Genomic DNA, 14,425 nt, shown 5'->3' with positions numbered 1-14,425 from the left:
CCCCTAACATGCAAGTTTTATGTTGTATATATACTTTATGCACATATATGAAAATCTTTAGAAAATAAATTGCAGACATAATGCTTCATTCCTCAATACTTCAGCATGAATCTTCTGATTTTCCTACATAACAACAGTATAATTATCATGCTAAATATATGAATATTCCATAATATCATACAATACATATTTTATGTTAAAATTTCCTTAATTGTCTTCTAAACATCCCTTATGAATTTTTTAAAGTTTAGTTAGGGGGCGCCTGGGTGGCTCATTAAGTATCTGCCTTCAGCTTAGGTCCTGATCCCAGCATCCTGGGATCGCGCCCCACATCAGGCTCCCAGCTTGGCGGGAAGCCTGCTTCTCCCTCTCCCATTCCCTCTGCTTGTGTTCCCTCTCTTTCTGTGTCTCTCTCTGTCAGATAAATAAATAAAATCTTAAAAAAAAGAAAAGTTTAGTCAGGACCAAAGTTCACTTATTGCATTTTAGTTATTATGTATCATCAATTAAGCATTTCAAAATTCAGTTACATTCTTCATAAGTTGGCCATTAGTTAAATCAATGTTTTAAATTATTTTAATACGAATTAATTTCCTGAGTCTTAGATTCAAAATATTCATACTCAAAATATGTATTTTTGTATATATAATATATATATACATTTTGTATATACTATATATATATATATATAGTATTGAATATACAATTGAAACTAATACATATAATAGTTTCAATTGTATCACACAGTGAAACAAAACAAAATAAAGCAACTGAAATTCTCTTAGCAATAAATCATGGGTATGAAGATTGTTACAAGAAAGAAAAAGTGAGGAGCATCTGGATGGCTCAGTTGTTAAGTGTCTGCCTTCAGTTCAGGTCATGATCCCAGAGTCCTGGGATTGAGCCCTGCATTGGGCTCCCTGCTCAGCCGGAAGCCTGCTTCTCCCTCTCCCACTTACCCCGCTTCTGTTCCCTGTCTTGCTATGTCTGTGTCAAATAAATAAATAAAATCTTAAAAAAAAAGAAAGAGAGAGAGAGAGAGAAAGTGAGCTCTCTGGTCTCCCACTTACCCGGCTTCTGTTCCCTGTCTTGCTATGTCTCTATGTCAAATAAATAAATAAAATCTTAAAAAGAGAGAGAGAGCGAGAGAGAGAGAAAGTGAGCTCTCTGGGTGGTTCAGTTGGTTGAGGTTCTGACCCTTGGTTTTAGCTCAGGTCACAGTTCCTAGTGGTGAGATCAATCCCTGTGCAGAGTCTATTTCAAATTCTCTCTCCTTCTCCTCCCAATCCCTGAATGTGCTTTTTTTCCTCTAAATAAATAAATAAATAAAAGTCTTCAATGAGAGGGAGAGAAAGAGAAAAGGAAAAGATCTACTCTTCAAATATCAGGAATACAGGGATACATTGATTGTTTACTATCAAGGCTCTGAAGTATATATAAATGAGCATCTGACTTAATTGGTCATCTGTTAAGTCTCAATATTTTTATTGTTAAAGATAAATTATAACATTCAGTGAGAAGAGCAGAAATATTAAAATATCACAAAGATTATTAAATTTACAAAGTGAAACTAATCTCAAAATCATCAATAGTGAAAAAGGTCATTTTAAGGTTACAACAAATAATAGTTTGTGTATTCAACGGTTCATGTAAATCTCTCTATGGAAATACAGGTATATAATTTTATGTCATATATATATTTAAAGATTTAAAAATAAATAAATATATATTTATATACTTATATAGAAATATATAAAAATATATATTTAAAGATTTTATCTGTTTATGTGAGGGAGAAAGAGAGAGCACACCTGCACAAATGGGGGAGGGGTTGAGGGAAAGGGAGAAGCCGACTCCCTGTTGAGAAGCGAGCCTGACATGGACCTCAATCCCTGCTCACAACCTGAGCCGAAGGCAGATGCTTAACTGACTGACACACCCAGGCGCCCCTCAATTTTAATTTCTAATACAACAACACACACATAAACTAGTGGAAGTCACTCTTGTTTCAGGAAATACAATTCATGCTTTACTCTAGAATAGCTCCTATAACCCTATATCAGCTTTTCACCGCATTACATTTGCTATATTTCCAAGCCATGGCATTATTTACTACCAATCAACTTGTGAGTACACGATATTATATGAGCACCATGTGAGAGTTCTTAGGGCTGAAGTAGTCATTTTCAGCCATCTAGAGAAGCACTATCACTCACAATAGTTAAATTGATTGTCCTGTGACCAGTACTATGTTATGGTTTGCATAGCTGGGGAACCCAAATTTATGGGATCACATAGCTTCCAGACAGTCTTTACAGAAAAAAAATCATTATGGCTTGGCCTAAATGATGAGATCAGCAAGACAGCTATCTGACATTTTTTATATTTGTAGAATCCCTTTAGGATAGTCATATAGCATTGCAAAAGCTGGTAGGCAGAGTAATATATGTGAATGTAGGTTTAGGATTTGAGCTCAAGTTTCCAATGTTTTCTTCTTTATAGTATAATCCTTCAGATAAACAATGAAATCATTTTGTTCTTGTATGTAAAACAGATATTTACTTGAAGATTGAACTGATTATCCTGTCTTAGAATACAATTTCTAAGTGCATGTATGAATCCAAAATAAATAACATTTGAGATTAAATTGCAGTATTTGGATACAAATGCACAAATATTTATGATACTTGAGAATGAAAAAGAAAATTGCTTGTATTATTTACCATAAGCAAACTTGAAAAAAAAGAGAAACTACAGAGCCAATGATATTTAACAACTTTATTATATCAAAATATATATACTCCATAGATTTCCAAGTATCACTGTAATTCTTATTCCATACAAAGGACACCTTTTTGATTTTCATTCCTATGAACTCCTCCACATAATCTTTGTGTTCCAGATAGGTAGACAGCACAATAGAAATAAAATAGGTAAGTTAACACTATTAAAGAAAACTGGTATGGAAAATACAAGTGATCATCATTATTATTATTATTATATAATCACTTAAAAATATTATATATGAGAATTTAGGAAATAGTTAATTCAGCAAACATGTTTTGCATTCACTATATGTTTAAGTTTTAAAATAATTTTGAGAAGTTAAACAATATAGATACTTGTAATGAAACTTTCATTGTGCTAGCCAAAGATGGGTGAGAGTAGGCCAAGGAATAAGATAGGTTATAGAAAGATAGAAAGATAGAATGATAGAGATTTTTCAGCTTTTAATTATAGAATTAAGACACTGCTAGAGATTCTGATAGCTCTTTAAATGATTAGTACCTTCTCTTTCAACCCATACTTTTTCCCTCCTGCTTATACTTCATTAAATTGAGAAATAATTGACATATAACATTATATTAGTTTCAGGTGTACACCCATTCATGTTGTATATCTGAAACTAATATAATGTTATATGTCAATTATTTCTCAATTTAAAAAAGTATATATATTATATATATATATATATATATATATAAAATATATGATTGATATATAGTGAAATAACCACAATAAGTCTAGATATCATCTATTCTCATAGGTAGTCACAAAATTCTTTTCCTTGCGGTAAGTACTTGTAAGATGTACTATTCTATTATGAAATTTCAAACAGGCAATACAGTATTATTAACTATAGTTACCATGCTGTACATTACATCTCCATGACTTAATTATTTTATAACTGGAAGTTTGTGCCTTTTGACCCCCTTTGCTCATTTTTCCTACCCCCTACCCCATCTTTGAGAACCACTAATCTGTTCTCTATCTCCATGAGCCTGTTTTTTTGTTATTTTCAAAACTCCATATAGAAGTGAGATCATGCACTATATGTCTTTCTCTGAATTATTTCACTCACCATATGGCCTCAAGGTATCCATTCCACAAATGGCAAGACTGAATTCTGTTTTATGGCAAAGTAGTATTCTTGTGTGTGTGTGTGGTGTGTGTGTGTGTGTGTGTGTGTGTGTGTTTACATCTTTACTCATTCATCTGTTGAAGAACACTTAGGTCGTTTCCATGTCTTGACTATTGAAAACAATGCTGCAGTGAACATGATGGTGCATCTATCTTTTCAAATTATTGTTTTTGTTTTCTTCAGATAAATATCCAGAAATGAAATTGCTGGATCATATGGTAGTTCTATATTTAATTTTTTAAGGAAACATCATACTGTTTTTCATAGTGGTTGCACCAATTAAGATTCCACATCCTCTCCAATATTTGTTATTTATTGTTTTTTGATAATACCCATTCTGACAGATGTGAGGTGAGATCCTGTGGTTTTCATTTGCATTTCCCTGATGATTAGTGACACTGAGCATCTTTTCACAACATGCTGGCAAACTGTATGTCTTCTTTGGAAAAATGCCTATTCAGATCTGCCCACTTTTTAAGTCAGATTGCTTGTCTTTTGAATACTCAGTTGTATAAGTTCTAAAAACTCATCATGACCTATCAAGGAGCTTCATGCCTATGTTTTCTTCTAGGAGTTTTATGGTTTCAGGTCTTACATTCAAGTCCTTAAACCTTTTGAGTTAAGTTTCATCTATAATGTAAGATAGTAGTCTAGTTTCATTATTTTGCATGTGGTTGCTCAGTTTTCTCAGCACCATTTATTGAAGAGACTGCCTTTCCCCATTGTATATTCTTGCCTTTTATGTTGTAAATTAATTAACCATATATGTATGGATTTATTTCTGGGCTCTCACATAAATCATGTGGATCTATGTGTCTTTTTTTATGACAATAGCATACTGTTTTGATTATTACAGCTTTGTAATATAGTTGGAAGTCAAGGTGCACGATGCCTCCAGCTTTGTTCTTTCTCAATATTGCTTTGGGTATTCGGAGTCTTTCATGACTCCATACAAATATTAGGATTGTTCTAATCCAATGAAAAATGCTAACGGAGTTTTCTTAGGGATTGTATTGAATCTGCAGATTCCTTTGGGTAGTATGGCCATTTTAATAATATTCATTCTACCCCTCCATGAATGTCAATTATCTTTCCATTTATTTGTGTCTTCAATTTCTTTAATCAATGTCTTATAGTTCAGTGTAGGGGTCTTTTACCTCCTTGGTTAAATTTATGCCTAGGTATTTTATTCTTTTGGTGCAATTATAAATGGGATTGTTTTCTTAAATTCTCTTTCTGGTAGCTCATTAGTCATGTATAGGTTTTTGTTTGTTGATTTTGTACCCTGTAACTTTACTGAATTTTTTTTTTTTTTTCTGTGATACCTGATTTCATACCAGGCATGACATTGCAACATTAAAAATTGCAAGACAATTTCAGCTCTTTATTGATTACAAGGACATGATCAAGATCAAATTTGTGGCATTAGGATGACAATGTGGAACCTACCTTGACATATGCATCTGAGAAAGGATTACTGAGGTTGTAATTAGAAGGAGAATAGGAGAACAAATGAGTCAACTCATATTTTAGCAGAAACTAAAATGTAAACAAAAATCTAAATGTCTAAAATGTAAACAAAAATCTCAAATATGCAATGATAGTTTATATATGGTATGAAATTTTACTTGAGAAATATTCTTTGTTTATTAAATGAAAACGCTTGTTTGCCAAACCCTAGGTCTGGAGGTTTTGCAGGGAAAGAGTACCATCTCCAATTCCTCCACATTACAGGAGAGGCTGATAAGCCTAAAGAAATATGATAAGATTCACTTTGTGATCCTCATAGCACTTTCTTTCTTAGAAAGTGTGAGGCTTCATCTTCCTTTAGCTTTAAATCTGTTTAATAGATAGAAGATTACACTCCAGGTATTAGATATGCCAATTTTTATAACTCTTTCTCAAGAAAAATATATTACCTTAGAAACAGTTATGGTAATAATTTTTAAATATCACTGCTATTGTAATTGGGAGTATAAAACAAATATGATTAAAATTTATCAGCAATGACTACAAAAATCATTTATTTGAGATTACATTTGGAATTTGCTTTCCTCATACTTTGTCCAAGTTTAGATCTCCAGTCTAGTGCAAACAGAAAATCTCAGGATAATGAGGTCTAAAAATTCTATGTAGAAATCAAGAGGCTAGAAACTTCCTGCCTAAATCTCAAAACGACACAGAAGAACACAGGTCTTTAAACACAGATACTAAGGACTACTGGTTTAAAGAATAGGAGTTCTCTTCATGTTCCATGTCTTTAAAAACAAAAGACTTTCAAATTATCCAGACCAGGCCACACCTGTGCATCCCAAATTCATATTTCTAACTGTCTACTCAACCTCTCCATTTGAATATCTCATAGATACTTTTAGCATCATCTTTCCTTCCACATACCTGCTTCTCCCCTGGTCTTCTGTTTCTCAGGAAATTACATCTGCATATGCTCAGTTCTGAGAACTTGGTTCATTCTTGAGTCTTCTATTTCTCTAACTGAGCTCTACCCCAAATCAGACCTTGTGCGATTTCCACATCTATCATTCCTGTGTGAGAATTCCTTATATCTCACTTTGAAGGTACAGTGCCCTAACTGCCTTGCAACTTCTATCTCCTCTCCTCCCATCCCCTGCCTACCCCAGGGCTGCAATCCTAGCCAAACCCAACCAAATGAGCTTTTCAAACCAAATGTAAAAAAAAAAAAAAAAAAAAAAAAATCATTCATGTGCTCAAAGACCCTCCGTAGTTTTCCATTTCACTCTATAAAAGCCTTCAGTGACTCACTAAATCCTATGTCATATGCCATTCTGAGCTCATTTTCTTTCTACCCTTCCTTTTTCTCATTCCATGATAGTCCCATTAGTCGTGTTGCTATTTCTTGAACAATCTTGACACACTACAGCTTTAAAGATTTCTGGTCCTTCTGTCTCTCTGGAATGCTATCCCCCCAGATAATGACTTGGTGTCATTCCTCATCACACTCAGGTCCTTGTTCAAATATCACCCCCTTAATCACCCTGACTGACCCATAGCTCTGATCTTGGCTGACCCTAAATTCTGCATATTCTTTGTTCTATAATCAGTGTCACTACTGGTGTCACAACTTGTGTACTAGTTGGTTCTAAGTTTCTCATCTAAGTCTTTGCTAGGATAAATGGCATTCAGTCTCAGACTGTCTTATTCTCTCAATCTGACCAGCAACCATGCACTTCCCATTCTCAGAGGTAAGAGCATGTCACCAAGGTTCTGAAAGCAATTCAAACCAAATGTAAAAAAAAAAAACCTCATTTTGGAACAATGTTCCTGTTGCCTGAACTAGGACAAACTTCTGATCATTGGAGAATTAAATGGCACAGGGAAACCCTAAGAAGGTGGGATTTAATGATATACAGAAGCATACAAAAAAATTAGGTAATGTGGAAAACATTAAATACTGCTTAAAAAATTTGCTGGGTCATAGGGGGAAATTGTGTTGCTGGAGGAGCTTTAAGAGGAGAAAGAAATGTCTCCAAAGTACTGTATTCCGACATATCTGTGAGAATTTCAAGTTAAAACTATAGCCATTTACTTCATTCAATAACTATACATGATGCTAAACATAGCTACTACTTCTAGTGCTATTTTAAAGAATAAAGCAATAGAATTTTTTCTAATGATGTGGAGTATCTGGCAACATCAGTTTTGACTTTCAGCTGAATGTTTGGTACTCACCGCTTCCCAGTTGGGTAGAACCTAGAGCACGAATGGCCATCCCAGGCACAGTAAGGGTCCCTTGCCAGGCAGCAGTCAGCACAGGCTGTACCATAGATGTGGCAGCGATGCAGAGACACTTGGGAAATCCCTTCATTGGAGCTCACATACAATTGTTGCTATTGGAGGAATGATTATGATTTAATTCAGATGTGGACGTTAAAAGAGGACTTTCAGCAGGAACGCATTATGTCTATACACCCTGAGATTCATTTTAAAATAGACTAAAAACAAGAAGCAAAGCACAGAGGGTATAAGCCAAAATAAATAGAATTTTCTTATGTTAATATGCCTATAATATTACCACTTTCCTGTTAAAAGAAAAAGGAAAAAAAAACCAACTCAGGGCCCTCTGTACAATGGTCATACATTTGAAACATTGGGATTTATTGTTCTCTCAAATTTGTGCTAATATGTTATAGATTTAAATTATGATGCTTGCTTTATTTTTTGAAAGCACAAGGCAGTTTTCTTTTTCTTCAAATCTGGCAACCCATCACCTTGTAAATTTGAAAACGTCAAGTCTTAAATAAAGGGCATTTTTAAGTTTAGGGGAAAAAGTACACTGTATTAGATAAAAACTTTTAAAAACTTTTTTTTTTTTTTTTTGCATGCCTTTGAAAGTGGCATATTACTCATTGGAGTAACTTTTAAATTACTTAGAAGAATATCAGTATTTATATTTAGTCATGTCTTAAACTTGCTGTGTGATCCAGTGATCTTCAGCATCCCAAGTCATAAATAAAGATTTCCCTCTCCTTCATTTACAGGATGTCAAGAACTTCTTAGGATACTGCTCCAGTTCTTTCTGTGCATATATTGGTTCTCAGGAGTTGAAAAGGGTAAGTTTCTAACTGATGCTTATTTTCTAAAGAAGTGATAGTGTATGATTCAAATTAGCAGAGAATCTCTAAGCTGGAACTCAAATATATCCACATGTGCAACACACAAAAAGACATCTATACATATTCACCTACATGCAATTTAGGAGCACCATTGGTCTGGTTCTGGAGGCAGACTTCTAGGATTCAAATCCCAGCTCCACCACAACCATCTATGCAACTTTTCTGAATCTCAGGCCATTCTTGGGTAAAACTGGGATGATACAATACTTATCGTATAGAATTATGTTAAGAACTAAATGTAAGGGCTAACTCCACATGAAATACTTAGAATAGTTTCTGACTCCTAAGAGCTCAATGAATGAATAAATAATGTAGTAGAGAAAATTACCAGTTAACAAACTATCAACTTATACATTGTCAATTCTAATTAATCATTTGAATCACAACTCAGTCTATTGTCTAATAAAAAATCATTTTATTCAGATTAATTAATTTTGCAGAAATTGGGCTGAAAATGATTGATCCCCAGTTGAGACAAACTGTATAAAAACAATGGTGTATTTTGACAATAACCATTTCTCTAAGAACATTTCAAATAAGTGTTTATTGAGTACATTAATAAATAATATAATGAAAGCATCAGCTATGCTAAATTAAGGAAACTGCTTTACTTAAGGAAAGAATACAAGTAGTTTCATTCTAGAAATTATCTTTTTTAAAAAATTAATCCAACTATTTTCTGCTATATGGAATGCAAGAATAAATTAGAGAATAAAGAAGCATAAAATAGAAAATAAAATAATTTGAAGACTAGGGAAGGCACTAAATTCAGAGAGCTTAAATGTACGTAAAATACCGTTGGCAATTTGTACTTCTTTCTCACTGAAAAAATAATGAGGTATCCAGACGTGCAAATGAGTTTCCCAAAACTGAAATAATTATCCTGCCCTAAATCTAATGACTGAAAGAAACATTTTTAATTATCTACAATATAAGATGTTGAAGACAGATTTAATACTCATTTTTTCCCCTGTGTGTATGTGTACTGCATATTGAAATTAAATGGAATGGATTGTGAACTATGAGTCTACCAGCTGAATTACCGCCTGGATAGTAACATGTGTCACTGTAACTGTGTACTGGGCTACTCGGCCACATAAATGGCTGTGTTCATTTTGAATTTTGCTCCGATACTTTCTCTTTGCATTAAACTACTGTAAACAAGGGGCTTCCCTACTGACTTCAAAGACAATTCTGACTTGGGATCAGCTCCCTGGGACATTGGAGAAAATGACGAATGGCTTCTTGTTATTTGGGAAAATGTTTGTTATGCACCATGCAAACATTTTTACAGATGAGATCTTTGCTCTATGGTACCCTATTTATTTTTCTTCATAAAATTGAGTCAAGTGAAAAGAGTACAGGACTGACTGTGGAATATTCTTTCATCTGTAACAGACCAAATAAGGTAAAGAACACTAACTTTATGTCATCAGTTGTGCTAATACTTAAAACCTTTATTCCATATTCCAAGAAAAATAAGTCTCAGGCTCTTGAAACAGCAGTTATGAAGGACCTGCTTTATTTTAGGCAATTTATATAAATTAACTCTTTTGTGAGAAAAGCATTACCATATAGAGGCAGAAACTTAGGTCAGTGAAGTTTAACAACTTATTCATAATTTATGGATAAGTTGGGATTCAAATGCACGTCCATTGTGCTCTGAAGCCTACTCCATTTCTGTCTATATGAACTTTGGAACTTTCTTCCAGAGAGAACGCCTTGCGGGATGGAGAGGTGTATACGTTGCATAGGCAGAGACTGGGATAGGGCTTTTCCTTTTTTTCTGATCATTGTGTATTTGCCTGTGCAGGCATGAATTAGAAGATGAAACATTTCTGATAATCATAGCCAAACATTTCTTCCCTCAAACCCAATTCCTTATATGGTTTAGATCTGAGAATTCAGATTTTTTAAATGACACATATAAACTCTAAAAAATAGCACTTCTTTAGCAATAAGTATAAAAGAATGCATTACACATTTCAAACAAGTGATAGCAGCAGGAACTCGGAAGAGGACTGATTACTCATTCCAAGCCCCTGAGAATGTTTGTGATGCTATAGTAGCCCAAACATTATACCAAAGTCTTCATTCAAAAGATTATTTTTATTTTGGTTGGCTTCACACACTGTAATATTTGAGAAAACAGGATATATAGGATATACAAAATGTTGGGATATCTTGCAGTATATATTTATAAGTTCTGCTCTCCTGGGCTTTTATACAAAATAGACCTATTTTGTCTTCTATTCATAGCCTGTCAACTATGCATCAAAATTAAAGGTGATTTTGTGGTTATTGTAAATAATAATTATTTTTCTAATGCTAATATTAATTTTTCTAAAATTAAAAAATAAATTATTCACAACAGTAAAATTTTTAATACGTAAAGAAAATAAAAATGGAGTTGTTTTACCTTCTTGGATGAGATTTTCATTGTTGTTATAGGAGCACGATTCTGAAAAATTAAAAAAAAATTGTTAGCTGTTCAAATAATTCTTTAAAAAGATTTGCATTAAAGATATTCTCATGTCTTTTAAAATTCAAGACATCATCATTTCTCTACACATGCACAAATACTCAAAGTTTAGCAATAGTTGTCTCTAAAGTACATTTCCTCTGTTGTGCTAACAAATATCTGATTATATATATATGATATATTTTTAAAAGTAGCAATTATAACACATCATCAATATAATCTTTAGAAAGACAAAATCTAAGAAATTTGGAAGAATTAAAAAATTATATTTTGGAATACTGAATGCAATGAATAAAACTTAGGTTTGGATGGGCGTAGATAAGATGCTGTGGAATGGCAACTCATGTTCTTCCCCCACAACTCAAGCATCTGCATAAGAAGCTACCATGTAGCTGCCAAATGTTGCTTTGGAAAGACATATTAGCCTGAATCATACTTATTAATTTTCCTGTTGCAAACAAAGAGATACTGTTAGAAAAAAAAAAAAAAAATCTTACAACTTTGAAAAAAAAAGGAAAAAAGAAATAGTTAGAAAAGGTTCTCTTTTGATAAATGCGAATTAATGAAAGCACCTAAAGATTTTCTGAAATAGTAATCCTTTAAAAAAATTTTTTTTACTAAATCATTTTATTTTATTTGACAGACTGAGATCACAAGTAGGCAGAGAGAGGGGGAAGCAGGCTCCCAGCTGAGCAAAGAGCCCAATGCGGGGCTCAATCCCAGGATCCTGAGATCATGACCTGAGCCGAAGGCAGAGGCTTAACCCACTGAGCCACCCAGGCACCCCAGTAATCCTTTTTGAAAGTGACTCTATTCATAGAGTTTACTTCTTAAACATTATGAGTTCCTGTTAAAAACTAGACTCATGATAACCTGATAATCATCTGTGAAGTTTTATTTGAAAAATGCAAGTGAGAGCAAGCTCTCAAAATTAACAGTACCTACAATTATTTCACGTTCTGGAAGTGTGTGTTCTTACACATGTTTAAAAGAAAAAAATGGTGATATTATTAGATTAGCTCAATCTAAACACTCAATTGTGTTTTGATCACAACTTAGAAATACACATATGCATACAAAAAAGGTATTGCAATTTATATCCATCCAGGCAACTACTAATAGCTGTACCACCAATTCAAGTTAAGTCTGAGGAAGCTGGATGTATTTTCCGGAAATATTCTGAATAGAGGATTAAAAGAGATTATGGTTCTGCACTCTATAAAAACAAAGAGTCTGTTTTTTTAAGGTTACATTGAGTTGGAGTTTTCTGCAGTGTATCAGTGTGACACTTCGCTTAGGAATTTGTTTCCATTCAAATGCATTATTTCCTCACGTGCTAATCACAGTATATCATAGACACCCAGTTATTTTTACCTCACCTCAGAAAATATGACACAAACACTGTTGAAGACAGTAAGTAAGTGTATTTGGTAACTGTGTCTCTCAATTTAGCTGTATTAGTCATTGGCACACACGTCCACAAGAAAGTTCAAACTTTTTTAGTCTCTCTCTTGGGCTGATGTCCCCCATATGCATTTTGACTGACTCTGTTGTTCCACTGAGAGTTTATTCTTCATAATGATAACACTAGCACAACTCATATAACGCACTATAAGTAGTTAGCACATGACCAGAATGATTCCGATTTCTTTAAGAGCTTTCCATAACTTACATGTTTGGGTTTGTGTCAAACTCACTTAATGTTTTCTGATTATCAAAAAATTATATTTCAGAATTAAAAATGAAGGTCTGCCAATGGCATTTTTTGCTCTCTTCAAGCAAATTCCAGAATAAGGTACTTTATGTTATTTTGGCTAGCCAAGTTGTCTGTATTGAACTGAACGAGGAAAAAATATTTTATATATAATGTACTTTTGGTTAATCTAATGAAACAATCAATTCCTTTATAAAGCAAGGCATAGAAAAAAAACACTTGAATGTACCTAGTTAACATTTTGTAAGCACAATATTAACACACTAATCACAAAGAACCTTATGCCAAAGTGAGTCTAGCATTTAAAATTATAAATTCAACAAGATACTGGAAAATTTTCCAGAGTTCCTCAGATTTCATTTGGTTACTTTTAAAAAATATTTCTTTACATTTAAAATGAATTAGCATAATCTAAACAAGGCATCATGATCATTTATATGCTTATAAATTCAGTAATTTTGGTGAATATGGGAACCTGTATTAATAAGTCAATATATCCTGAGTTCACTCAACTAAGCAAAGCAACTGACTAAACCAGCAACAGTCTGCTCCTGGGAGGCCTGAAGTGCTAACTTTACTCAGTTAAAGACTGACTCTGGTCTTTGGATATCTATGGACCATTTGTTTGTTTTGGTTTGTTGCTGTTTATCATGTTACATCATGAACTTAAATCTTCAATCCAGCTAGATTTGGAGGGGATTAAGGAAAATATGAACCCACAGGACTGCAATGAGATCACAGAAATTATAGGATATTTTGAGCAGATGTGGGTGAAGGGGTGCTCACCTAAGCTACAGAAAGAATAGCCTAGTAGTTAAGATAAAACAGGAGTCAGATTTATTAGATTTGCCCACAGTCGGCAATGGTGATCTTCTTGCTGGTCTCGCCATTCTCGGACCCAAAGCTCTTCCACAATATTCCTGCCCTCCCTCACCTTGCCAAAGACCACATGCTTGCCATCCAACCACTCAGTCTTGGCAGTGCTCATGAAAACTAGAAACCGTTTGTGTTGGGTCCAGCATTCGCCATAGATGAGGTGCCAGGACCCATGGGCTTCAGATGAAATTCTCATCATCAGCTTTCTCCCCATTGATCGACTTGCAGCCAGTGCCACGATGGCCCATGAAATCACTACCCTGGCCCTGAAATCCTGGAAAAACCCTGTAAAGCAGGGATTTTTATTACTAAATCTTTTCTCCCTAGTGCTAAGAGCATGAAAGTTCTCTGCTGTCTTTGGAATTTTGGAAACAGCTTGAAGGAGACAAACCCCAGGGCTCACTGTCCAAGGTGATGTCAAAGACCCAGGGGTGCTGACCAAGGGCGGGCCATGCTGGCGGCATCTTTGCCGCCATTTCTCTTGATTGATTTAGTTGGAAATAGTAGTCTGCAATAGGATTGATTCGATGCCAAAGTATCTTTGCAACCCTAACAGCTTCTCTGGCTGTGTTTATCCATCTTTCCAAATGTTTATCAGAGAAATCACCTGAACTACAATGATTTACATCTTAAGGAGAGAAGGGACACCACAGATCTGCTCTCCCAAGTCACAGATCCAGAAAGAATATGCACTCTGCCTAGAGCAGGTGATGTCTTACAGGATTGAACTTCCCACTGTGTGCCTTTTTGTTGATGTCGTGTATTGTTTTTCTTTCTTC

General features: G+C 34.2%; 1 protein-coding gene and 1 pseudogene across 2 annotated transcripts in view; both read right to left on the bottom strand.

Annotated features, from left to right (window-relative positions):
• SEMA3C (semaphorin 3C) overlaps positions 1-14,425 on the bottom strand; it is a 171,169-nt gene that overhangs the window by 9,255 nt on the left and 147,489 nt on the right. The window contains exons 14-15 of the mRNA XM_082692640.1: positions 10,994-11,035; positions 7,631-7,788 (exon numbers count right to left, since the gene is read on the bottom strand). Of these exons, the coding sequence (XP_082548766.1) occupies positions 7,631-7,788; positions 10,994-11,035 (200 nt within the window). The remainder of the gene's footprint in view (positions 1-7,630; positions 7,789-10,993; positions 11,036-14,425) is intronic.
• Positions 13,209-14,122, bottom strand: LOC309845805 (peptidyl-prolyl cis-trans isomerase A pseudogene; annotated as a pseudogene). The gene has a single exon. The product of its transcript is annotated as a peptidyl-prolyl cis-trans isomerase A pseudogene (transcript).

This window comes from Mustela nivalis (assembly GCF_964662115.1).
Source record: "Mustela nivalis genome assembly, chromosome: 12".
In the NCBI taxonomy this organism is placed as follows: Eukaryota; Metazoa; Chordata; class Mammalia; order Carnivora; family Mustelidae; genus Mustela; species Mustela nivalis.
This window is presented reverse-complemented; position numbering and strand designations above follow the sequence as displayed.